The 25,413-nt window shown below is 47.1% G+C and overlaps 1 protein-coding gene across 1 annotated transcript in view; it reads left to right on the forward strand.

Moving 5' to 3' along the window:
* Positions 1-2,158: 2,158 nt before the first annotated feature.
* Positions 2,159-25,413, forward strand: part of LOC308277991 (sodium/glucose cotransporter 1) — a gene marked incomplete at both ends in the record, with an annotated part of 53,843 nt that continues 30,588 nt past the window's right edge. The window contains 2 exons of the mRNA XM_080717562.1: positions 2,159-2,293; positions 8,051-8,122. Of these exons, the coding sequence (XP_080573688.1) occupies positions 2,159-2,293; positions 8,051-8,122 (207 nt within the window). The remainder of the gene's footprint in view (positions 2,294-8,050; positions 8,123-25,413) is intronic.

Below are 25,413 nucleotides of genomic sequence, written 5' to 3' on the forward strand. Positions count from 1 at the left end.
GCGTCACAGGGAAAGACCACACTGGCCCAAAGCCTGCTTCCCTGACCTTCTGTCCCTGAAGGCGCGACAAGGGGAGGGAGCAGGAGCAAAACCGCACAGTCCCCTCTGGTCTCACCGCCAGGGAGACCCTTCACACCTGCTGCATGAGAGGCCACTGTCCTCTGTGCCGTAGTCCAGATGTCCGCCGGGAGGACCACAGATGGCAGGGGAGCTGCGCATGCTCTCTCCTGGTGGGCGGCTCCCTCTCGGGCCCACTTCCTACACCCTCCTCTGCCGCGGCGGTGGCGTCAGTGTGATGGGAGCTCGTTGCTTCAGGGTCACCCCAGCACTGGCCGCCATGTCCAGAAGCACAGCTTGGGCAGCGAGAGGTGGATACTACACATCTGGGGCCCGCTGAGGGGTCACTCCTGGGCTGTCAGGAGAGGACAGGGGCCCTGCCTGGCACAGAGACCAGCGATAGGCCGTTTGGGATGCATCAATGCAGCTGGCCGCATGGCACACGCCTTTAATTTTAGTATTTGGGAGACTGAGGCAGGAGGATTACAGGTTTTCAGCTATCCTCAGCAACTTGGTGAGGCCTTCAGAAACTTAAAAACCCTGTTTCAAAATAAAAAATAAAATAGGGCTTGGGGGCCGTGCGTGGTGGCACACGCTTGTAATCCCCGCTCTTGGGAGGCAGAGACAGGAGGATCGCGCAGGTTCGAAGCCAGCTAGGCTGGCTTAAGAGACCCTGTTTCCAAATAAAAGTATAAAATAGGTCTGGGAGCATAGCCTGGAGGTAGAAGGGCTTCCAGGAACCCCAGTACCACACACACACAAAAATAGGTCTTGGTGGGTGTGAGGTTGTGTGCGTGCACACACACGAGGCATAGTATTTGCACATTGCACATAATCTCCATCCTCCCCCTATGTATTAAATAATTTCTATATTGCCAGGTGTGGTGGCGCACGCTTGTAATCCCAGCATTTATGAGGCTGAGACCGGAGTATCGCGGCTCGCGGACAACCTCAGCTCCTTAGTGAGGCCCTACGCAACTTAGTGAGACCCTGTTTCAAAGTAAAGAATAAAAAATAGAGCAGGAGGTATAGCTTGGGGGTTGAATGCCCCTGGGTTCCATCCCCAGACCCGCAAAAAAATTGTTTTTCTATATTACTTATAAAACCTAGTACAATGTAAATGTGGGGCGTGGTGGTGCATGCCTGCAATCCCAGTACTTGGGAGGCTGAGACAGGAGGGTCACAGGTTCGAGGCAACTTAGTGAGACCCTGTTTCAAATTAAAAAGTAAAAAGGACTGGGGATGTAGCTGAGAGGTAGAATGACCCTGGGTTCCATCCCCAGTACCTCGCACCCCCAATACACAATGAAAATGCTATGTAAGCAGTTACTATATTGTATCGTTTAGGGATAAAGACAAAAAAAGGTCTGTACATGTTCAGTACAGACACAATTCTTTTCCTAAATATTTCCCAAATGTGGTTGGTGGCACGCTCTGGCAGGACCCTGGAGGATGGAAAGGCTGGCTGTTCTTGGTGAGACACGGGGCAGGGGACCCCAGCGGGCCCCTTCTCCAGAGTCAGTGCATTACTATGAGGCTTTGGTGCCAGAGAGGGGGCACGAGGAGTGGTCGGTGGGTGGCGGGCGGCCTGTGCTCCAGGGATGATAATTGCACACGCATCCCATCGCCCTCTTCCCAGAAATGTTCTCTACGGAGAGCAAGGGTCTGGCTGATTTATCAGGAAAGCCTGCCCTCATTTTACTCAGGAGAAGCCAGGTCCAGAGAGATCCTCCAGGCTCCTGGCCCCAGGCGCCCTGACGCTGCTCTGTCTCGGTGGGACAGCCAGGCGTGGCAGCCGGGTGGGTTCCTGCTGCGGGAGCACAGCGGGCCTCTGTGCCAGGCGGGCACCACCCCTGGCCGGCTCCTCCCTGCTGGCGGGATAGCCTTACCTGCCCGCCCACTGCCACCTTTCCGCGGCTCCTCTCCTGCACCTCTGTGCTCCTGCTCTCCTGCGCGCCCAGTCTCAGCAGGTGCTCCCGCGCAGCAGAGCCACTGCCCTGCTGCCCCACCGAGGCGGGCTCCCTCCCTCGGGGCTGATCATTAACCCAGAGGCTGCATAAGGACTGAGCGGCCCGCGTGGGAGCGACACGTCGCCACCGCCATGGACAGTAGCACCTGGAGCCCTGCGACCACCGCCACCGCGGAACCTGTCCCGTCCTACCAGCGCATCCAGAATGCCGCCGACATCTCCGTCATCGTCATCTACTTTTTGGTGGTGATGGCCGTCGGGTTGTGGGTACGTAGCCCTGGGATGCAGGCGGAAGGGGCGAGGGCACCCTGTGGATGGAGGAGCTCCCGGAGAAGAGAGGGTCTCCCTCAGCTGGCTGCCGGGTGGGCTTCTGAGTGCGGGGAGGCTGTGGGTGCCTTGGGATGACCTGAGAGGAGTTCAAGGACCCCGTGTGCCCATGGGGGACAGCAAGGGTGAACACTGGTTAGAAGGGTCCTGGGGGAGCTTGCCAGGAAACCCCAAAGCGCCCTGGTGCCAGCGGGTGAACAGGGATGTTGGGGCGAGTGTTAAGGGCAGGAAAGGGCATTGTGGAGCCTCAGAAAGCCCAGGCAGGTGGTGACTGTCCCACCTTTTAAGTTGCCCGGGCTCAGATGGGAAAGAAACAGGGTAGCGGCAGCCTCTGCCTGCCTCAGGTGTTGGGACTCTCTGTGGGGTGATGAGCAACTCTGGTTCTTGGGGAATCCCAGAAGCTAGAGCTTTTCCCCACAGGTGAGGAGGGAGGTGGAGCAGGAGGAGCAGGACCAGAGGGTGGCCTGGTGCTGGGGAGAGGGAAGTGCTTGGAACTCTAGGGACACACTAAACCAGAGAAACTTGTTCTCTGCAGCCTGAAACTGGGAAAGTTCATTTATGACAGACTCTGGCACACCTAACAGCTTTGAAAGTGGGAGCCGGGCTGGGATGGTGGCTCAGGCCCACGATCCTAGTACTTGGGAGGCGGACACAGGAGAAGCGCCAGTTGGAAACAGTTTCAGCAGTTTAGCAAAGACTCTGCAACCTAGCAAGACCCTTGTTTAAAATAAAAAATAAAAAGGGCTGGGGTGTAGCTTGGAGGTAGAATGCCCCTCGGTTCAATCCCCAGGACAAAAAAAAAAAAAAAGACTGTGAACTATCCCAACCATTCTCAAGGGTTGCCCTAGCGGGGTGGCTGGCAGAGGGAGTCTGCCCAGCCAACAGGTGGTTGTGTTGAGCTCTTGACTTAGAGGAGGGTGGGCATTAACCCTTCCATCAACAATGAGCCTTTTCAGGGGGTAAAAGGGAGGGTGAATTATTTTGTTAAAAAAGAAATGGAGAAGCCCCATGTGGCATACCCTTCCAGTGCCACGGGGCATCCGTGTGGGTGGCTCTCCCTAAAGACGCAGTGGAAAGTGTCCAAGTGGGGGCCAGGATATTCAGTTTTAGTACTGGCTTTTCCATGGTTTCAATCAAGTGAGGACGTAGAGTACTTCCTGCAGCCTCAATGTATCCAAGTGTAGAATGGGTACAATCGTACAGGTTTTGTGGTGCTGGAGGGTTGCTGGGGGTTGCTGTTAAGTAGCTGAGGCTGGCCTCAAACCTGTGATCTTCCTGTCTCAGCCTCCCACATCCTGGAATTACAGGTACGCTGACCCAACCGTATCCATTCTTGCAACCTCTCAAGGACGTTGAGAGGATGATTCTGATAGCTCACTAGGGACCCTGAAAAATTTTTATACTATCATCAATTGCTCTTTAGAGGTTGAATCCAGGCCCTAAAGGATTTTTGTCCTTTTAAGTAAAATGGGCAAAAATGGTTCACTGTGTAGTAAATCTCCAAAAAAAAAAAAAAGCCACAGGGCAGAGAAGAAGCTGAGGCTCCAGGTGGCTGTGATTTGCCTGGAGTTTTGTAACACATGGAATTGTGCCTGGAACTCAGGTGTCTCCGCTCCTGGTTTTCCATGGCGCCAGGCACTCTGCCGCCTAGCTGGCTGTCCTCCCTCCCACCCCACCCAAGCTTCTGTGCGCTAGAACCAAGCTGTGAATCTGTCACTTGTTAGCTAGAACCAAGCTGTGAATCTGTCACTTGTTAGCCAACTCTCTCCCTGGACAATCATTGATAACCTCAGTTCGCTTAACCAATCTTCATGTTCGCCCTGCCAGACTTGCAGGTGTTTACACTTTTTTTTAATGGTGTTTGCACTTTTAAAATCTCTGCGAATCAGTATCACTTCTCCTGTTAAATGCGGCCTAATGAGCCTGCTAGCGTTTATCTACACTCACTCCCCTCATTAGCTCCGGACCCTGATCGGGCTGGATTTCTGCCAACCAACATTCCTCTTTTTGCGATTGAAGTGTTAAAGGGGCTTGATTTTAGGAATGGACGTTCTGACTCCTGCATAATCTCTGGGATGCACAAATAGGGTTCTTTTTCTTTTTCTTTTTCTTTTTTTTTTTTTTTTTTGGGCGGATTGAGGAGTGAAACCCAGAGGCATTCGACCTCCGAGCCATACCTCTGCCCTATTTTTTATTCTTTATTTTGAAACCGGGTCTCACTGAGTTGCAGAGGGCCTCACTAAGTAGCTGAGGCTGTCCGTGAACCGCGATCCTCCGGTCTCAGCCTCCCCGATGCTGGGATTACAAGTGTGTGCCACCACGCCCGGCTTTTATTTTCAACTTAGACAAAACACCTACAGCCAGTGTCCCTTGTCACCCTCCAGCTCGTCCAGCATCATTTGGTTTTGTCTGATACCCTTCCAACTTTGCCTCATTCAATCATATTTGGGCTTCTTTGGTATTTATTTCTATTTCTTCTTTTAGCATGTCTCATTTTGCTTCTGGGGGCACTTTAGTTTTATTTTATTTATTCATTTTATGTATTTATTTTGGTACTAGGGATTGAACCCAGAGGAATTCTACCTCCAAGCTACACCCCTAGCCAAATTTTATTTCTTAATTGGAAGCAGGGTCTCACTAGGTTGCTGAGAGCCTTGCTAAGTTGCCAAGGCTGGCTTTGAACCCGCAGTCCTCCTGTCTCAGCCTCCCAAGTACTGGGATTACAAGCGTGTGCCCCCACACGGGCTATTTTTATTTTATTTTATTTTGTGGTATGGGGGATTGAATTTGGGGCATTCTACCCTGAGTTATACCCCTAGCCTTTATATTTGTTTTGAAAAAGGGTCTTATCAAGTTGCTGAAAGTCTGACAAAGTTTCTAAGAATTGTCTCAAACCTGTAATTTCTTTCTTTCTCTTTCTCTTTCTTTCTTTCTTCCTTCCTTTCTTTCTTTCTTTCTTTCTTTCTTGTTGTACTGGGGATTGTGCCTAGGGCCCCAATTTTATACTTATTTATTGGTGATACGATACTGGGGATTAAAGCCAGGGACATTCTACCTCTGAGCTATACCCCCAGCCTGATTTTATTTTATTTTTTGGAAATAGGGGCTTGCTAAATTGTGGAGGGCCTCACTAAGTTGCTGAGGCTGACTGTGAACCTGTGATCCTCCTGTCTCAGCCTTCCAAATACTGGGATTATAGGCGTTGCACCATCATGCCCAGCTCTGGGGTATTTTATATCCTTTAAAGCTGAATCTCTGATCTTGTTTCTGCTGGAAGATTTTATGAAGCTACCTAAAACTCTGGTGGTTATAAACTATGGTTTGTGGGCAGTATGTGACCCACAGCCGTTTTTGTATGGTCCACAAGCTAAGAATGCTTTGTACACTTTTAAGGCTCATAAAAACAAAACAGGACAAAACAAAATAAAAAGAATAAGGTGGCAGACTATACCGTGAAAAAAAAAACCTGAAAGTATTTACTATTATGTCCTTTTGCTTTATATAAATAAGAAGTGATGATTCTTATTTGAACCCAAAGCACTGTGATCCTGGGAATGCAGCCTCCATATCTTACAGAGGAGGGTCAGAGAGTGAGGGTCAGAGAGTAAGGGTCAGAGAGTGAGGGTCAGAGAGTCAGGGTCAGAGAGTGAGGGTCAGAGAGTAAGGGTCAGAGAGTGAGGGTCAGAGAGTTAGGGTCAGAGAGTAAGTGTTAGAGAGTGAGGGTCAGAGAGTGAGGGTCAGAGAGTAAGGGTCAGAGAGTGGGGCCAGAGTCATTCAGATGAATTAGAACCTGGGCTGGGTTAGAGCCCAAGTCTTGTGATACCAAGTCCAATGTTCTTTTTTTGTGTGTGGTACTAGGGATGAAACCCAGGGGCCTTCTACCTCTGGGCTATACCCCCAGCCCTATATATGTTTTATTTGGAAGTCATCTTACTAAGTTGCTGAGAGCCTCACTAAGTTGCTAAGGCTGGCTTAGAACCGTGATCCTCCTGTGTCAGCCTCCAAAGTACTGGGTTACAGGCTTGCGCCACCATGGCCAGCTTCCTAGGTTCTTTTAATTGCCTGCCCTTGTCCCTTCTTTAAGACACCGTCCTTTCTGGAAATACCCTCTCCATTAGCCTTTCTGCCACATTATTGCGGTGACAGTGTCCACGTGCTGAATTCCTTCTTTACACACACACACACACACACACACATTGTGGTACTGGGGGTTTGGGGATTGAACCCAGGGGCATTGTACCTCCAATCTATACTTTCTATTTTTTAAATTTTAAATTTTTATCTATTTTTTAAATTTTGAAACAGGGTCTCAGCCAGGATTGGTGGCATATGCTTGTAATCCCAGTACTTGGGAGGCTGAAAGAGTAGGATTATAGGTTCTCAGCCAGCCTCAGCTACTTAGTGAGGCCCTCTGCAACTCAGTGAGACCCTGCTTCAAAATAAAGAATAAAAAATAGGGCTGGGGGTTTAGTTCAGAGGTAGAAGGCTGCTTGGTTCAATCTCCAGTACTGCAAAAACAAAACAAAACAAAAAAAAACAAACAACAACAACAAACCCAAAAGCCAAAACACAAAACAAAACAAAATAGGGTCTCACTACTAAGTTGTAGAGGGCCTTAGTAAGTTGCTGAGACTAACTGTAAATTTTCTTTGTTTTTTTTTTTTTTTTATGGTACTGGGGTTGGAACCTAGGGGCCTTCTACTTCTGGGCTACACTCCCAGGCCTATTTTGTTTTCTATTGTATTTGGAAACAGGGTGTCTTAAGCCAGCTGAGGCTGGCTTCGAACCTGCATGATCCTCCCGTCTAGCCTCCCAAATGCGGGGATTATAAGCGTGCGCCACCACGCCCGGCTTAGCTGTAAATTTTCAATTCTCTTGTCTCAGTCTCTCAAGTACTGGGATTGCAGGCACGCACCCCCATGCCAGGCTTCTTGGATTTTTTTTTGCTTTTGGTACTAGGAAGATTATAGATTAGAGGTCAGTATTAGCAAATTATCAAGACCCCCAGCAACTTAGCTAGCTTTTTTAATGTAATATTTACTACAAATGCCTTGCATTCTTATAGCATTTTTTCTTTCTTTTCTTTCTTTCTTTTTGGCAACAGCTTCATTGAGATAACATTCAGAATACTATATGGTACTTTTATACAGTACGATATTTCAGCTGGGCACATTGGCACACACCTGTAATCCCAATACTTGGGAGGTTGAGACAAGAGGATTGCAGGTTTGAGGACAACCTCCACAACTTAATGAGATCCTGTTTAAAAAAAGAGGCTGAGTATAGCTTGTAGGTAGAATGTCCCTGGGTTCAATCCCCCCCCCCAAAAAAAAGCGCAGCGTGGTGTTTTATTAGGCAGCTCAATGTACTCGTAAGAAAGGTACAAAACGTTTCCTTCCCGCCTCCTTAAGATGCATGCGATCAGATCCAGGGAGCAGCTTGCTGGAGCAGCCGGTTAAGTGCAGTGGGCACTAGTGCAAAATGTTTAAGCCTCGGAGCCTCAGTTTCCTTCTCTGCCAGTTGTGGCTCCCCACCTCCTTCCTCTGAGTGTTTCGTGGCTGCAGGGGATGAGAATATGAAAGTGTGCGAAGAAGCAGAGTGGGTGAAGGCAGCGCCAGTGTGTGGGGAGGTGTGCCCCTGGGACGTGAAGGCGGCTCTTCTAGTTTTCTATTACATCTTCGACCCTTTCTTTCTCAGGCTATGTTTTCCACCAATCGTGGCACTGTGGGAGGCTTTTTCCTGGCAGGCCGAAGTATGGTGTGGTGGCCGGTAAGTATTCCCTGAAATACTATTTGATTAACTATATTCCTATATTAACTATAACTAATAAAGGTTCCTTGTTCTTATATATTCAGAGTTCACAGTGATAGAAACACGCAGACACACAGCCCTTGCTGTGCTTCCTCCAGACCCCGCTCCTCCTCTCCCGCCCTCCCCGTGCGTTTTGGTGGCGCTGGTGTTGATAACTTCTAGATGTGCGTGGCATTATTCCAACAAGTTCTCTCATTGGTGTGCCCTTTCTCCCTTCCCATTTCCACCCCTAAACCCCTCCCACTCTTCTATTACTATCTCTCCTTATTTATCTGACATCTCTTTTAATTCCCAATGTCTCTCTAGTTTCCAGATTTAAGAGAAAACATATGACCCTTCACTTCCTGAGACTGGCTAATCTCAGCATAATGTTCTTTAGTCCTATACATTTTCCTGCAAATGATGTAATTTTGTTCTTTGTGGGTATGTGTGTGTGGTACTAGGGATCGAATGCATATCTCCAAGATACATCCCAGCCCTATTTTATTTATTATTTTTAATTTTTTATTGATTTATTTATTTTGGTGGTACTGGGGATGGAAACCTTCTACCTCTGGGATACACTCCAAGACCTATTTTATATTTTTTATTTGGAAACAGGGCCTCTTAAACCAGCGAGGCTTTGAAACTGCACGATCCTCCTGTCTCTGCCTCCCAAGCCGGGGATTACAAGCGTGCGCCACTACACCCGGCTATTATTTTTATTTTGAAATGGTGTCTCACTAAATTACTGAAGGCCTTGCTAAATTGTTGAGGTGAAGCTCTGATCCTCCTGTCTCAGCCTCCCAAGTACTGGGATTATAGGCTGGTACCACCACCCCTGGCAAATTTGTTCTTTTCTTTCTTCTCTCTTTCTTTCTTTCTTTCTTTCTTTCTTTCTTTCTTTCTTTCTTTCTTTCTTTCTTTCTTTCTTTCTTTGCAGCATTCTTCTTTTGAGCTACACCCCAGCCCTATTTTTTATTCTTTTTTTTGAAACAGGGTCTCACTAAGTAGCTGAGGCTGACTGCAAACCCGTGATCCTCTTGTCTTAGCCTCCCAAGTACTGGGATCACAAGCATGCCACACCATGCCTGGCAATTTAGTTCTTTATGGCTGAGTAAAATTGCACTGCATGTTTATACCACAGGTTAACGATCCATTAATCTGTTGACCGACGCCTAGGCTGGTCCCATAATTTGGCTATTGTGAGTTGCGCTGCTATACACATGGATATGCGTGCCTCACTATAACGGTCTGACTTCGGTTCCTTTGGGAGGACGCTGAAGAGTGTGCAGCCGGGCCGCACGGTGGTCCCATTCCCAGTCTTTTGAGAACCCTCCACGCTGATCTCCCTGCTGACTGGCAGTCCCACCCACAGTGCGTGCATGGCAGCTCCTCTCCCCGGCCCCCTCGCCAGCATTTGTTGCTCTTTGTATTCTTGCCTGCCATTCCTACTGGAGTGACATGGAGTCCCAGTGCTCCACCACTGTGCTTTGGGTGCTGGTGAGTTTTCCTCCTCCACTAGACCCTGGGCATAGGGAATCTCCACTTGTGGACAGTGGCTACCATTTGGGACAGGCAGACCTAGAACATTGCCATCATCACAGAAGGCCTATTTTATTTTGTGGTACTAAGGATTGAACTGAGGGCCACTCTCCCGCTGAATTATATTCCCAAGTCTTTATTTTTCATTTTGAGACAGGGTCTCAGTAAGTTGTCGGGCTGGCCTCAAGCTTATGATCCTCCTGCTTAGGGCACCTGAGTAATTGAGAAGACAGGAGCATGCCGCTGCACCCGGCTCAGCTTAGAAAGTTCTGCCGGACACTGACACTATAGATATCTGATGCAAAGCTTGAATGAAATCTTAGTGGAGTTGAGATTTGTCAAATCAGACAGCCAAACAGGGCCTTGGAGTTTAGTACTTTGACAACAGTGCATTTCTCACTCCATCTAATGCTTTTGTACCCCTGGAACAAGCCTGCCAATGTTTATCCAAGCTCAGTTAGCACCCAGCCCCCCTTTCTTCTCCCACTCCTCATGACAGAAAACTCTATCTTAAGATAAATTGTTGTATTTTTAAAATTTGCATTTGTGTATGTGTGTGTATGTTTGTGGGGGGACTATGGAGTGAAATCAGAGGTATTCTACCTCCAAGATACACCCCCAGTCCCTTTATTGTATTTATTTATTTATTTATTTATTTATTTATTTATGGCACTGTGGATGGAACCCAGGGGCTTTCTACCTCCGGGCTATACTCCCAGACCTATTTTATATTTTATTTGGAAACAGGGTCTCACTGAGTTTCTGAGAGCCTCACTAAGTAGCTGAGGTTGGCTTCAAACGTGTGCGATCCTCCTGTCTCAGCCTCCCAAGTACGGGGATTACAAGCGTGTGCCACCACGCCGGCTTCTTTTTTGTTTTTGAAACAGGGTCTTGCTAGGTTGCTAAGCCTGGCCTCGAACCTGCAATTCTCCTGTCTCAGCCTCCCAACCACTGGGATATTACATGTGTGCACCTCCACCCCTAGCTTTTTCCAATTCTTTCTTTTCTGTGTGTGTGTGTGGTACTGGGGGTGGAACCCAGGGGCTTTTCTACCTCCACGCTATACTCTCAGACCTATTATATATATATATTTTTTTAAATTAGGAAACAGGGTCTCACTAAGTTGCCGAGAGCCTCATTAAGTAGCTGAGGCTGGCTTCGAACCTGCGCGATCCTCCTGTCTCCGCCTCCCAAGCGCGGGGATCACAAGCGTGTGCCACCACGCCCAGCTCCTTCCATTTCTTAATGTCCCCATTTACTAATCGGTGTTGAATGCTTCACACGTGACCTCATGTGATTCATATGGATATTACGCATGGGCTGGTGTAGGATGTATTTACATAATCTCATGAAGACTCAGATGGAAACTTTAGCTGGAGGAAGAGGAGCTGAATGTCTGCCTCATCGAGAAAGCAGAAACTTCTGCACAAAAGGAAAATGATGCCATGCTTGGTTGATGAGAATAATTCCGTCCTGAGACATGTATGCAGAAAACAACACCCAGAGGAAGCTGCAGAAACCACTGACCCGACCGGCTTCGGTGGGGCTGACTGCTCTCGTCCAGCCACCCTTGACCCAGGCTGGGGCTCAGGCAGCACTAAGGAAGACAGGCATCTTGCTGGTTAAGGCCCGGGGCGGGTTGGCGAGGAGGAGCCTTCCCTGGTTTCTTTGCCCGTCTGCCTTTAGTCAGGGTACTCTGTGTCGTCAGACGATCAGACAGCCAGAGAACTTTCAGGGAGTCCTGGACGCTAGGAGGGGTGGACTTGCGTTGACCCCGGCTTGAGACCTGAGGCAGGGAAGGCTTGGATGTCACCCATAAGAAAAGGGGAGGAGCCGGGCGTGGTGGGCACGCTGGTGATCCCCGCGCTTGGGAGGCGGAGACAGGAGGATCGCGCAGGTTCGAAGCCAGCCGCGCTGGCTTAAGAGACCCTGTTTCCAAATAAAAGGTATAAAATAGGTGTCTGGGCGTGTATCCCGGAGATAGAAGGGTTTCCAGGAATCCCAGTACCACCACAAGAAAGAAAGAAAGAAAGAAAGAAAGAAAGAAAGAAAGAAAGAAAGAAAGAAAGAAAGAAAGAAAGAAAGAGAAAGAGAGAGAGAGAGAGAGAGAGAGAGAGAGAGAGAGAGAGAGGAAGGAAGGAAGGAAGGAAGGAAGGAAGGAAGGAAGGAAGGAAGAAGAAATTTGAGCTCAGAGTCTGAAAGAGACTGGATAGAGGAGAGGCTGGTTCTGAGCGTCCCTGGAACTTCCGGCGGCTTTGAAAAAAGTGGTTACGACACAGTGGGTAAAAAACGTAGAAGTTCTGGAAAAAGAGCACAGTTTAAAGTGTGAGTGGGTCCCGGTGAGAGTAATAGTTTGTGCCTTGGCCTGAGGTAGAAGTGGGGTCTTTGACAGGGGACCAGTAAGGCCTCCAGGGCGGAAATCACAAGAGGAGTCAGCTCACGCGAAGGAGCCAGGCAAGGCAGGCCCCGAGCCTGAGTCACCTCTGAGCTCTCCCAGCCAGTCCAGCCGTGGGGCTGCACTTGTGCAGTCCTGCTGGTTGGTAGCTCGGGATCCCTTTTCCTGAACACTGGGGCTTGGCACCTTTAACCAACAGCGGTGCCGGGTGGCTATGATTATGTGAGGGATGTGGAGAGGCCGAGGAGGAAGGCCAGGAAGGGGATTTGAAAGGGAATTCCCCGACTCCTCGGCGAGAGGCAGCCGGAATTACTCAGGGAAGTGGGGCCCCCAGATACGCATCTCAGGGGAGGACGCTCCTTCAGGAGGAGAATTTGGCAACACCTGTACACTAATGTGGGTTAGGCCAACCATTTGGCAACCTGCTTTGACTCAGGAGTAAGCAGTGCCAAGGGCAGGGAGTGGGGACTGCATGAGGGACCCAAGGATTTAGATGCTGGGCGATTTGTTAACCTTTCCGAATCTCAGAAAGTCTCTTCTGTGATGTGCGACGATGGGAGATCCCAAAGGACTACATTTTAAGATTCTATTCTAAAGAGGAGGGGAGTAGAGCAGGAAATGGGCTTGGGAGTGCCAGCCAGTCCATCAGGAGCAAGATGGAGATGTAATGGCTGCAGAGGTCATGGCGGTGTGTCTCTCAACAGTCAGAATTTCCTTTCTTTATTGTTAGAGCGTTTTCAGGAAGCGGTCTCTCATAGAGCTTTAGGGAAGCGCTAACGTCTCTCAGACCAGGTTGCAGATACTTTCATCCTTGCAGCTATGTGATCACCATCGTAATTACTCACCTCCACAGCTGTAGCACAGAGACACCCACGGGAGAGGCACGAGTGAGTGGGTATAGCTCTATTCTAATAAAACGTTACAAACATAGGCAGCGGGCCAGACTTATCATTGTTATTGTTGTTTTGGCACTGGTCATTGTACCCATTCTACCTCTGAGCCACACCCCAGGCCTTTTTATTTTAAAACAAGGTCTCACTAAGTTGCCGAGGGTCTTGCAAAGTTTCAAAGTGTTGGAGGCTAGCTTCGAATCTTGTGATCCTTCTATCTCAGCCTCCCAAGTCCTAGGATTACAGAAATGCTTTTGAGGACACATGTTTAGTCTCCGAACAGTACTTGGCAGTAAAGACTTAGCTTTTGCACTTTTCCCCAACAGGAAGACCTTTTGAAAGACTGTAACACCCCTTGACTGTTTGAACTGCAGTGATGTAGCTTGGTAAGGAACAAAGGTGATGGTTAACTCTAGGGTTGCCCGCTTCACCAAAGATAAGGACAGAACTGGGGGCCCTCAGTTCTTCTGGTTATTCAGGTTGCCTTCTCCTTCTCCTTCTTCTCCTTCTCCTTCTCCTTCTCCTTCTCCTTCTCCTTCTCCTTCCCCTTCCCCTTCCCCTTCCCCTTCCCCTTCCCCTTCCCCTTCCCCTTCCCCTTCCCCTCCTTCTCCTTCTCCTTCTCCTTCTCCTTCCCCTTCCCCTTCCCCTTCCCCTTCCCCTTCCCCTTCCCCTTCCCCTTCCCCTTCCCCTTCCCCTTCCCCTCCTTCTCCTTCTCCTTCTCCTCCTTCTCCTTCTCCTTCCCCTTCCCCTTCCCCTTCCCCTTCCCCTTCCCCTTCCCCTTCCCCTTCCCCTTCCCCTTCTCCTCCTTCTCCTTCTCCTTCTCCTTCTCCTTCTCCTTCCCCTTCCCCTTCCCCTTCCCCTTCCCCTTCCCCTTCCCCTTCCCCTTCCCCTTCCCCTTCTCCTCCTTCTCCTTCTCCTTCTCCTTCTCCTTCTCCTTCCCCTTCCCCTTCCCCTTCCCCTTCCCCTTCCCCTTCCCCTTCCCCTTCCCCTTCCCCTTCTCCTTCTCCTCCTTCTCCTTCTCCTTCTCCTTCTCCTTCTCCTTCTCCTTCCCCTTCCCCTTCCCCTTCCCCTTCCCCTTCCCCTTCCCCTTCCCCTTCCCCTTCCCCTTCTCCTTCTCCTCCTTCTCCTTCTCCTTCTCCTTCTCCTTCTCCTTCTCCTTCTCCTTCTCCTTCTCCTTTAGATGAAAATGTCTGAGGTGTGGTTCCTCTGAAAACCAAGAAATTCTGAAATTATTTTCTTTTGGTACTCGGGTTGAACCCGGGGCATTCTCTTTCTGAGCTACACATCCAGGGTTTTTTATTTTTTATTTTGAAACAGGGTCTTTCTAGGTTGTGCAGTGTCTTGCTAAATTGTGGAGGCTGGCCTCAGCCCTGCCATCCTTCTGTCTTAGCTCCCCCAATGCTGGGATTGCTAGAGTGCACCACCATGCCCACAAACCCAGAAATTCTTTTATTCATTGCAACTCTGCTATAAATTATCCCTGAAAAAAGAGGGCGCTTCTCAAACTTCTTATAACCTCTGGGGAAAAATACAACTGATTTTATCATTATGTCTCAAAACCAAATGATCAGAGAGAAGTTCAGCCACTTATAATACTGTTAGACGGTCCACAGAATGTCTTGAAAATAGGGCAGAGTTGTGTATGGTGGCACATGCCTGGAATTCCAGCGCTTGGGGGGCTGAGACAGGAAGACCGCAGGTTGGAGGCCAGCTTTAGCAACCTGGCAAGGCCCTAAGCAACTTAGTGAGACCCTACTTCAAAAAGAAAAGAAAAAAAATAGTGCTGTGGGTATAGCTGGATGCTAGAATGCACCTGAGTTCAAGTCCCAGTACCTCGAAATCAACCAACCAACCAAAACCTGGTGGGCCTAAGACATGGATGGGAGCTCAGGAATGAGAGAGGAAGAGAGGGAACCAGGCACATGGACCCAAGGGCACCAAGGGATAAAGCCCCAGGAAGAAGGAGAAGGAGCTGGCCTTGCCAATGTCCGGGAGGAGTGCATCATGCTTCCTTTGCCTCCCGCCCACTCAGCCTCCCCTTCCTACTGAGTTTGCTCTTCACCTGTGTGAAGCTGCCCTCTGTCCTTTATTTTTTTATTCCAGCGCCCTATGATGATAGATTTTCATTATTTAAAAAAAATCCAGCTGGGCATGGTGGCACACATCTGTAATCCCAGTGCTTGAGAGGCTGAGACAGGAGGATCAGGTCTGAAACCATCGTCTGAGGTGAAGTGGGATAGACTGCGCTCATTAGAAACGTGTCAGCTCCTTCCTGACTTGGCATGCGGCTTGTGGCAAAGAAAGCTGCAGCCACTTCTCTCCCTTGGCATACTTCCTACTAGGAAGGTGACCGAGGGTTAGAACTAAGGGCTTAGACTCTGGAGGCTGCGTTGGTTGGAATTCCAGCTCTATCTTCCTGTGTTGCTCTCAGCACCCCGGTTTTCTGAATTTGAAAATAGCACTGCAGTGTATTTTGAGGACTAAGTTAGTTAGTGCATGCAAATATCTCTTCAAGGCCAGCCTCAGCAATCTAGTGAGACCCTCAGCAACTCAGAGAAACCCTGTTTCAAAATCAAAAGTAAAATAGGGCTTAGGATATAGCTATAAAAGATATACAAGAGTTAGTACTTCCCTTTACAGAGGTAGAACACCTCTGGGTTTAATCCCCAGTCAAGAAATAAAGAAGAAAGAAAGAAAAGAAAAAAGAAAGAAAGGAGCTAACAGTGTGAAGATTGGAGAATGAGCAATCTAAGCCAAAGAGAGAGAATGGCCAAAAGCCCTGAGGTAGGAAGGATCTTGGGGGCAAATGAAGAGCTGAAAGTGTGGGAGAGAGAAACACATTTAGAGCAGGCCCATGGAGCAAAGGCACTGTTGATGATTCTGAAGTTGGGCCCATCTTTGGTTTGGTGAGTGGGTTTGGTCTTCAGCATCCTTGACCTCTGAATGCCATCAGAAGACCTTACCTGTCTTTTGTGCCAACAACTGGTGGGAAAACACCAGCTTTGGCAGTGGTTCCCTGATTCCTGTGCCTGTGGGCAGGGAACGGTGTGTGTGGAGGTAATGAGTGAAAGAGGACCATTGTCTGTGGGGACATGATCTGACAGAAAGTAAACAGGGACCGTGATGACTCCGGAGCAAAGCTGCGTCTAAATATTTACCAGCGTGTCAGAAATAAAATATTCAGGATAGAGGAGCCCCACCTGATTTTCTGTTCTGATCCAGGAAGTGTGATGCCTGAGAGATGGCAAGGGTCAAAGGTTAAGCCTTTCCAAACTTCCCTTGTTGAAAAGAGAGTTTACTAAAGGGAAAGCAGTAGGAATTGAGATTAGAGACCAGCTCCTGAAGGGGTGAGGGGGATGGACGTAACACATGACGCGGATGAGCTCAGGCTGTTCCGGAGTCTGCAGTGAGACGGGCAGGCAGGGGGGTCTCACCCCACTGTGCCCCTTCATGGGAACTTGGGAGAGAATACTGGGAAGGAGGGAGCTGGTGCGGTGCTGTGACCTCTCCCTGTGGCCCTGGACCTCAGTCACCTTTGGCTGTGGGACCTTGGGCAAGTCACTCCACTCTGCTGAAATAAGGATGAGAATAACACCAACTTCACAGGACTCTTGTGGGCATAAAACAAGATGAAGTGAAGGAGTCCGTGCCTCAGGATTGGAGGCGCTGTAAAGTTACCTCTCCCTTTTCCTCTCCTTACTCACCCAGGTTGGGGCTCTCAGATCAGCAGCAATGGGCCCTCTTTAGAATGCAAATTTTGGAGCTCTAACCCAGATCTGCTGAGTCAGAACCTCTAGAGGATGGGGCCCACAATCTGTGTCAATGACCCTCTGGGTGATTCTGATTAGGATGGCCAGATTTAGGAAATAAAGGTACAGGATGGCCAGGTATGGTGGTGCACACCTGTAATCCCAGTACTTGGGAGGCTGAGACAGGAGGATCACGGGTTCAGAGCAGCCTCAGCACTTTAGTGAGATCCTTAGTAACTCAATGAAACCCTGCTTCAAAATAAAAACTAAGGGCCGGGGTGTAGCTTAGAGGTAAAATGCTCCTGGGTTCAAACCCAGTTCCACACATACACACATACAAAGAAAATTGTGTTCTGATTATAATACAAACCCATCGTGAAAAATTGAAAATGTATAAAAAAGTGAAAAAACTCATTTACTAATTCCTCTCCCAAAGATAACCACTGTTAAATTTGGATATATTTCAACATTTTGGGGATCATATGTTGTATGAGTTTGTATGTCACTTTTTTTGTGTGTGTGTGATGCTGGGGGTGGAACCCAGGGGCTTTCTACCTCTGGACTATACTCCCAGACCCATTTTATAATTTATTTGGAAACAGGGTCTCACTAAGTTGCTGAGAGCCTCACTAAGTAGCTGAGGCTGGCTTTGAACCTGTGTGATCCTCCTGTCTCAGCCTCCCAAACGCAGGGATTACAAGCATGCGCTACCACGCCCAGCTGTATGTCACTTCTTTATTTTATATTTTATTATGAGCATCTCCCATGTTATGACAAATTTTTCAAAGCTATAGTTTATTTTTCGTACTGGGGATTGAACTTAGGGGCATTCTACCTCTGAGCTATATCCCCCACCCTTTTTTTTATATTTTGAAACAGGATATCACTAAGTTGTGGAGGGCCTCACTAAGTAGCTGAGACTAGACCTGAACCTGAGATCCTCCTGTCTCAGCCTCCCAAGTACTGGAATTACAAGTGGGCACTACCATGCCTGGCTTTCAAAGCTATTATTTCAATAATAAATTTAAAGGCACATAACCTTCCGTTGTGAGTATCACCTTGTTTTTCTGTTTTGGGGCACTTAGGTTGTTTGCATTTTTTCTGTTACAAATTTACATGGAAATGAACATTCTTGTGAAATCCTTAGATGCCAATCTTTGTGTCTCTGATAATTTGCCTAAGAGAGAGTCTGGAAAATAGGATTGCAAAAGGAGATGAATTTCCAATTCTGATTTTCAAATTCCAGAAATACAGGAGAGAGCCTATTTACCTGCCAGTACGACGTCTTAGCATTGAAAATATTTTTTGCCTTAGCCTGTAAGATCAAACCCCTCTTTGTGGTCTTGTTCTTATTAATGCTGAGCTTGCAAATTGCCAGACTGACAAATGGAGTTTTCCGTTTAATATTTTCAAATCCTCATTGACCGTGGATCGCTGAGACCTTGGAAAGCGAAACTGTGGGTAAGAGGGGGGCACTGTAGTGACCTAGGATGCGACAGACACCAGGAGAACAGGAGAGACAGTGTGTGAGGCAAGGGTTGGCTCTGGACGGTGTCAGTGGTGAGACGGGACTGGGTTTCATTTTGTCCACTGGGCCAGTGTTTTGGTAGCAGAGCTAAACAGAGAGGGAGTTCCGGGAAGGTAAACACAAGCAAAAGCCGGAGGGAGGTAGGAAAGCACAGAGCAGGCAGAGGGACCAGTGGGTGTGATCTCCCCAGAAGGCAGGACACACGGCAGAGCATGGCACGGCTGCCAGGGTCGGACAGAGTAGAGCGGGTCTGATTGTGAACACCTTTCCATGCCTGTTGTTTCTCTTGTGAGTTTCAAGCCACATCAGAGGGACAGATGTGTTCTCCAGGTGATGATCTGTTGTTTCTGGTGGTTGGGATCGCCTCCTGGGAACCCTTAACAATTCCATCTCTTGAGGATCTACATTGTTTGTGGAAGGATTTCCCACAAAGCCTTTGAGTGGTTTCGGTGGATTTCCACTTGAAATGTCTCAGTCCCTTGCTTGGCCTTGACTTGTGGCTAGCCTGGAAGTCTTCACTTGGGTCTGTCAGGTCACTCCCGTATTATACGTAGACTTGTGGTTGAAGGCAAGGTGAGAGCCTTGGTACGAGACCTTCAACACTCTGGGGAAGGGCAGGGAGTTTGGGAGAGCCTCTTTCACCCAAGCTTTTTGTCCGCCAGAAGTTAGCATTCGTATCGTGTAGCTAGGGAACATGCGCTTCTGCTTCCCAGGAGAGAGCAAGACAATGTTTGAGAGGAACGATGACGTCCAGTACGATTCAGAGCAGGCTTCTCCAACCTAATTGTGCACGGGAGTCACGTGAGAGCTCGGTACTCTGACTCAGTAGGTCTCCAGGTGGGGACTGAGAGTTGAGTGTCTCCAAAGCTCCCAAGCGAAGCTGACATTCCCATTTTGGGAATATCATGGTTCTGGAAGCCCATTGCTAGGGCTGAGTTAAGTACAAAGTACCAGGATCATTCAGCAGAGGAACAGCTACCTTTGGTCCAAGAGGTAGATGCATTCTTCACTCCCGACTTCTTTGTGTGTGTGTGTTTTTACACTTTTATTGGTGCAATGTAATTATACATCATAATGAGAGTCAGAGTGACACAAACACACATACACATACACATTTTGGGCGAGGGGAATGGCCAGAGATGCCCCAGGAATTTGGGTAGCACCCCTTTTCAGTTGTCCACGCTTCTTGGGCTGTTGTCATTGGGCTGACTGTCCTGGCTGGGGTGGGGGATTTGCTTCACGCAGGAGATACGGATGGGGTTTTGATGAAGGTTGAGCTTTTCTGGTTGTTACTCTGGATCCAGCCAGTGTCAGCGAGTCCATCAGGCACCCTGTCCACAAAGATAAGCCAGGTTCATACGCTGTGGAAATTCAGCTCGGCGACCTTAGGAAGTGCAGGACCTGTCTTTGAGTCTTCAATCTGAAGTCCCCAGGTACATAAAACTGTGTTTAAGTAAATGTATTTTACTGTCTTAGTAATGGCCTCTCTCATGACCTGTTCTTGGTATGGGGTGTTGGCCTGATCCTTTATGCTGACAGGGAAGGGTTGCCTGCTTAATCCTCCGCTGCAAATCCCTGCCATAAGTTGGAACATTATCATTATCATGAACAGTTTTTCTTTCTTTTTAGTTCTGGGGATTGAACCAAGGGGCGTTCTAACTCCAAGTTACACCTCCAGACTTTTTTTTTTAACTTTTTTTTGTGGGGGGGGGGAGTACCAGGGCTAGAACCTAGGGGCATTCTACTTCTGAGCTCCATTCCCAGCCCGAGTTTTTCCTCACTTCCGACTTCTAACATTAATAGTTGGCAGGAAGAAATGATTCGGCTGGATGTTTTCTTCTGCGGTTTAGTTAGTTTTCCCTTTAGAGAAGGTTCACAGGAATTCATCCAATTTGTGCCAAACCGGGAGGGACTGAAGTAGAAAAAAAGTGACTGTATAAAGGCAAACTATATTGGTCTTATCAGGAATCTAAATCGCGATGAGAGGAAAACTGGTCTTGTCAAGTGTTCCAAATACTTTAGAGTCTTGCTATATTGCCGAGGCTGGCCTTGAACCTGCGGTCCTTCCATCTCGGCTTCCCAAGCACTGGGATTACAGGCATACACCACCATGTGTGGCCTCTTCCTCTTCTTATAAGGACACCCATCCTATCATACTCTAAGGTCTTATCCTTATGACTTCACTCAACCTGATTATCTCCTAAATGGCCCCATCTCCATATATAGTCATATTGGAGATTAGGGCTTCAATATATAAATATTGTGGGAAAGACCACAGTCCAGCCCATAATAGTCCATTATAGCTCCTGTGAATTGTCCTTCCTTACTTCCTTACTTCCTTTCCTTCTTTCCTTCTTTCTTTCTTTCTTTCTTTCTTTTTCTTCCTTTCTTTCTTTTTCTTTCTTTATTGCACCAGGGATTGAACACAGGAACATTATATCTCTGAGCTACATCCCCAGCCCTACTTTTTACTCTTTATTTTGAAACAGGGTTGCACTGAGTTGCAGAGGGCCTCACTAAATTGCTGAGACTGCTGTGAACCTCGATCCCATGTCTCAGCCTCCCAAGTACTGGGAACATAGATGTGTGCCACCATGCCTGGCTATGGATTGTTGTTTTTTTTTGTACTTGGGATGAAACCCAGGGGCATTTTGCCTCTGAGATACACCCCCAGTCCAATTTTTTATTCTTTACTTTGAAATAGGGTCTCACGAGGTTATGGAAGGTCAGTTAAAGCTGGCTACCAACTTGTGATCCTCCTGTCTCAGCCTCCTAAGTACTAATTGCAAGCATGCGTCACCATACCCGACTCTCGGAGTTTTTTCTTCTGATAATTTTTTTTATTTATTTATTTTTATTTTTATGTTGAACATAATGAAAATGGCATACATTCAGACTATGTCAGTTGGAGTTTTTTTTTAATTTATTTTTATTGGTGCATTGTAATCATATATCACATTGGAATACAAGACTTGAGAGGATATACAGCAGACATCATCCAATTAGCCCTCATCCAGCCCCCATCCCATTCCCTCCCCCTCCCTCCATCCCATGCTTTTTGATTAACTTTGATACATTTGTTTATGTACCTCCTGCCTTTTTTTTTTTATTGGTGCACTGTATTCATACATCATAGTAGGATACATACTTTTGTAGACATACATGCACACTTTTCCCAGTCAGCCCCCACCCAATCCCCACCCCATTCTCTCCCTATCCCTCCCTCCCATGCTTGGCTTAGTAGTTGACATCTAGTATTATGGCAATTTATCTAAAATTAAAAATGATAATCTCACATAACAGTTTCATTTGTCTGATACCAAGCTTTTGATGACTTAAAGATAACATTTCAATATTTCTTTTTGCTTTCTTTCTTACCAGAGAATATTTTTTTCTATTTTTTAGGTGAAACTATCATATATTTATATATTTATTTTTTCAAAAAAAATCTATCCTAATATGGAATATGGACTCTAGGTACCCAAAACGATCTTGACAAAGAACAAAGCTAGAAGATATATATTTTCTGATTTCAAACCATATAAAGCTACAATAATTGAAACAGTGTAGTACTATTCTAAAGGCAGATATATAAACCATTGGAGTTAAATAAAAGCCTAGAGCTAAATTCTTCCCTATATTGTCAAGTTATTTTTGACAAGGTTTCCACGAACATTTGGTGGTGGAAATATTAATCTTTTAACTAAATATTGTTAAAAAATAATAATTACATGGAAAAGAATAAAATTGGACCCTTACCTAATCCCATATACAAATATTAACTCAAAATAGATAAAAGACCTAAATATAAATCTTAAGACTATAAACTTTTAGGAGAAAATCTGGGTCATTAAACCTCACAACATTGAAATTGGCAGTGATTTCTTGGTTATGACTTCAATGGCACAGGCAACAGAGGAGTATACAAACTCCCTAAAAAATAAAAAAAAATATTGTATATCCAAAGACAATGTAAACAGAGTTAACAGTTACTAATAGAATGGGATAAAATATTTCCAAATGCTATATCTAAAGGTATATTAATATTCCAACTAGAAATCCTAAAAATTAACAACAATAAAGGCAAACAATACCCTTTAGAGATAGGTACAAGGCTAACATAAATAATGAATCTCCACAGATAACCAATCTTAGTTGTCTGTTGGATGGAAAATCTTGTTTCTCTGGTTCTGGTGTGTGTTACCTATTTCTTCTTTGTAGTTAATCTCTTTGAGTATTTTCTCTAGTGCTGGTTTTGAAGACATAAATTCCTTCAGTTTCTGTTTGTCATGGAAGCTTCTTATTTCTCCATCTAATTTGATAGAAAGTTTTGCTGGGTAGGAAATTTTTGGCTGGAGGTTGTTTTCTTTCAGAGTTTGGAATATGGTACTCCAAGCCCTTCTGGCTCTCATGACTTGGTTTGGGAAGTCTGGAGTGATTCTAATTGGTTTGCCTCTGAATGTCACTTGGCCCTTTACTTTTGTTGCCTTTAAGATTCTCTGCTTGGCTTCCACATTGGTCATTTTGACAATTATGTGGCGTGGGGATCCTCTTCTCCGATCCTGTCTAAAGGGAGTTCTATAAGTTTCCTGGACCTGTGTATCGACCTCTTGCTCTATGTCTGGAAAATTTTCTGCTATTACTTCCTTGAAGAGATTGTTGATCCCTTTGGTTTCACTTTCTTTTCCCTCCTCTATTCCAATTATTCTTAGGTTAGCTCTCTTAAAGTGGGCCCATATTTCTTCAATATCAGATTCCTGCTGTCGGATATTTTTTTCTAGATTAGAAACTATGCGTTTATTTTTGGATTGCTCATTTTCTAAGAGCGAGATTCTGTTCTCCATGTGGTCTAATCGGTTGTTTGTGCTTTGAATTGAGGCCTTTACTTCATTAATTGCATCCTTTATCTCTTTTTGGCTCTCTCTGAGTTCTTTTCGAAGCACCTCTATTATTTCTACAGTTATTTTCCTGATTTGATCTTCTAGAAATCTCTGATTTTCTGTTTTATCGGGTTCTGATGTTGTGGGGTTGTGGGCATTTATTGTTCCAGTATTATTCCTCTTTCCCATGATTTCGGAAGTTTGTGCCTTCTCTGGGTTCTTCCCTTGGGTCACTATGACTTCACTTAAGGTGTTCTGGATCTCGAGTCAGTAGTATCTCAGACCCCACTACTCCTTTACTGGGTTTTATCACAGAGTCTCCAACCCAGAGAGTCGATAGAGGCTGCTTTAGACTGTGGGGGGTGCCAGGTTGCACGTTCTCCTATGGTGTGATATCTCTGCCACCGCCCCTCCCCCACTGGGTCAAGTCCCAGAGAGTACAGTACTGGGATTTCTCCTCTGTGGCCTGCAATTTGACTCACTGTTCTTGAGTTCGCAGATGTAGCTGTACTGGCCTCACTGAATTCGGTGCTGCTGCCGCCGGTGGCAATATGGCGCCGCTGCTACGCCCTCGGCTGTGGGGCTGGTGTTTTACTTCTTGGTTTTGATTTCCACTCTGAATCCCTGCAGCGTGTGCTGAGCTCGGCCACTGGGAGCTTTAGATGCTCTTTGCGCAAAGAAATCCCGCCTGGCTGTTCCGCAGTGGCTCACCTCAGCTTGCTGTAGCCGTCCCGTGAATTCGCCGGTGCCGCCGGCAGTATGGCGCTGCTGCTGTGTCTGCCGCGTCCTCGGGTGTGAAGCCGGTGTATCTCCTCTGTGGCTCTGTTCTCAGTCCGCTTTCTCTCTGGAGCCTGGTGATTTTTTGTTTCACTGGTGATGGTGTTTTCTGGCTATGAAAGGCGCTGATTTTGTGGTAATGGAGATTTGTTGTTAGCGGGGCTCTTAAGCCCCGCTTTCTCGGTCGCCATCTTCCCGGAAGTCACCTCCTGCCTTTTAAAGAGGCTCCATCCTCTCCTATTCCATACCCTCTGATTGGTCACCTTAGTTGCTTCACTATAGGGCCCTTTCTATAGCTCAACCTCTTCCTGTTGCCCCTTTCCTCCTAGTTATTGCTGATTAGGGGAAGCATCTGGTTTTTATTTTCTGCGATATTTCTCCATGCATGCCGCGTTGCAAGTACCGATCCCACTCTTGACGGCCCCAGTAGTGGCCTGGCTACCTGGTGGACTGATCCAGACCTCGCTGGCTCAAGCAGCGGCCTTTCCTCATGGGCTCTCAGCACATTTGAGGCAAGCCAGGCTACGCTATGAGTTTCAGTAAATTAGGTACATGACATAATTGCAGTTTTTTTGGAGGGGTACTGGACATTGAACCCAGAGGCATTCTACCTCTGAGCTACACCCCCAGACTACTTTGAAACCGGTCTTGTTAAGTTGCTGAGGTTGTTCTTGAACCTCGGATCCTTCTGTTTCAATCTCCCAAGTACTGTGCACCAGCCTGGCTACATACGTGCATTTTTGACCTATGATGACTTCACCATACAATGGGTTTAGTGGGACATTTTCCCATCGTAAGTTGGGGAGCACTGTATTTGCTTGGTACTTGCTGAATGTGGCTGTACTTTCTCCTCTTGGGTGGGAGGACTCTAGAATCCTCTGGGGTACTTTGGACCTCAGATGCAGTTGCGCTGATGCACAGCCCTCGGGCTGGTCGGTGCGAGAACCCTCTTTTTTTTTTTATTTGCTATTTCCTTCTTCGACTCCCATTGTGGTCTCATTCTCTTTTCTCCTTCAAGGTTTCCACCACTAGGAATTTATTTATTTATTATTTTTTTGGTGGTACTGGGGGGTGGAACCCAGAGGCTTTCTACCTCCAGGCTCTACTCTGAGACCTATTTTATATTTTATTTGGAAACAGGGTCTCCTCACTTAGTAGCTGACGCTGGCTTCGAACCTGTGTGATCCTCCTGTCTCAGCCTCCTAAGTGCAGGGATTACAAGGGTGAGCCACCACGCCCGGCACCACTGTGAATTTAATAGATATCCTTCCAATATATGTCTGTAGACCCATATGTATCCTTGAAAAATGCAGTGTCAGCTGGGCGTGGTGGCACACACCTGTAATCTTTATACTTGGAGGGCTGAGACAGAAGGATTGCAGGTTCAAGGCCAGCCTCAGTAACTTAGGGAGATCCTTGGTAACTTGGTGAGACTATGCTTCAAAATTTAAAAAAGAAGGAGAGGGTGCTGGGGACATAGTTTGCAGGTAGAATGAGCCGGGGCTC

The sequence above is a fragment of the Muscardinus avellanarius genome (genome assembly GCF_963383645.1).
Source record: "Muscardinus avellanarius genome assembly, chromosome: 21".
NCBI lineage: Eukaryota > Metazoa > Chordata > Mammalia > Rodentia > Gliridae > Muscardinus > Muscardinus avellanarius.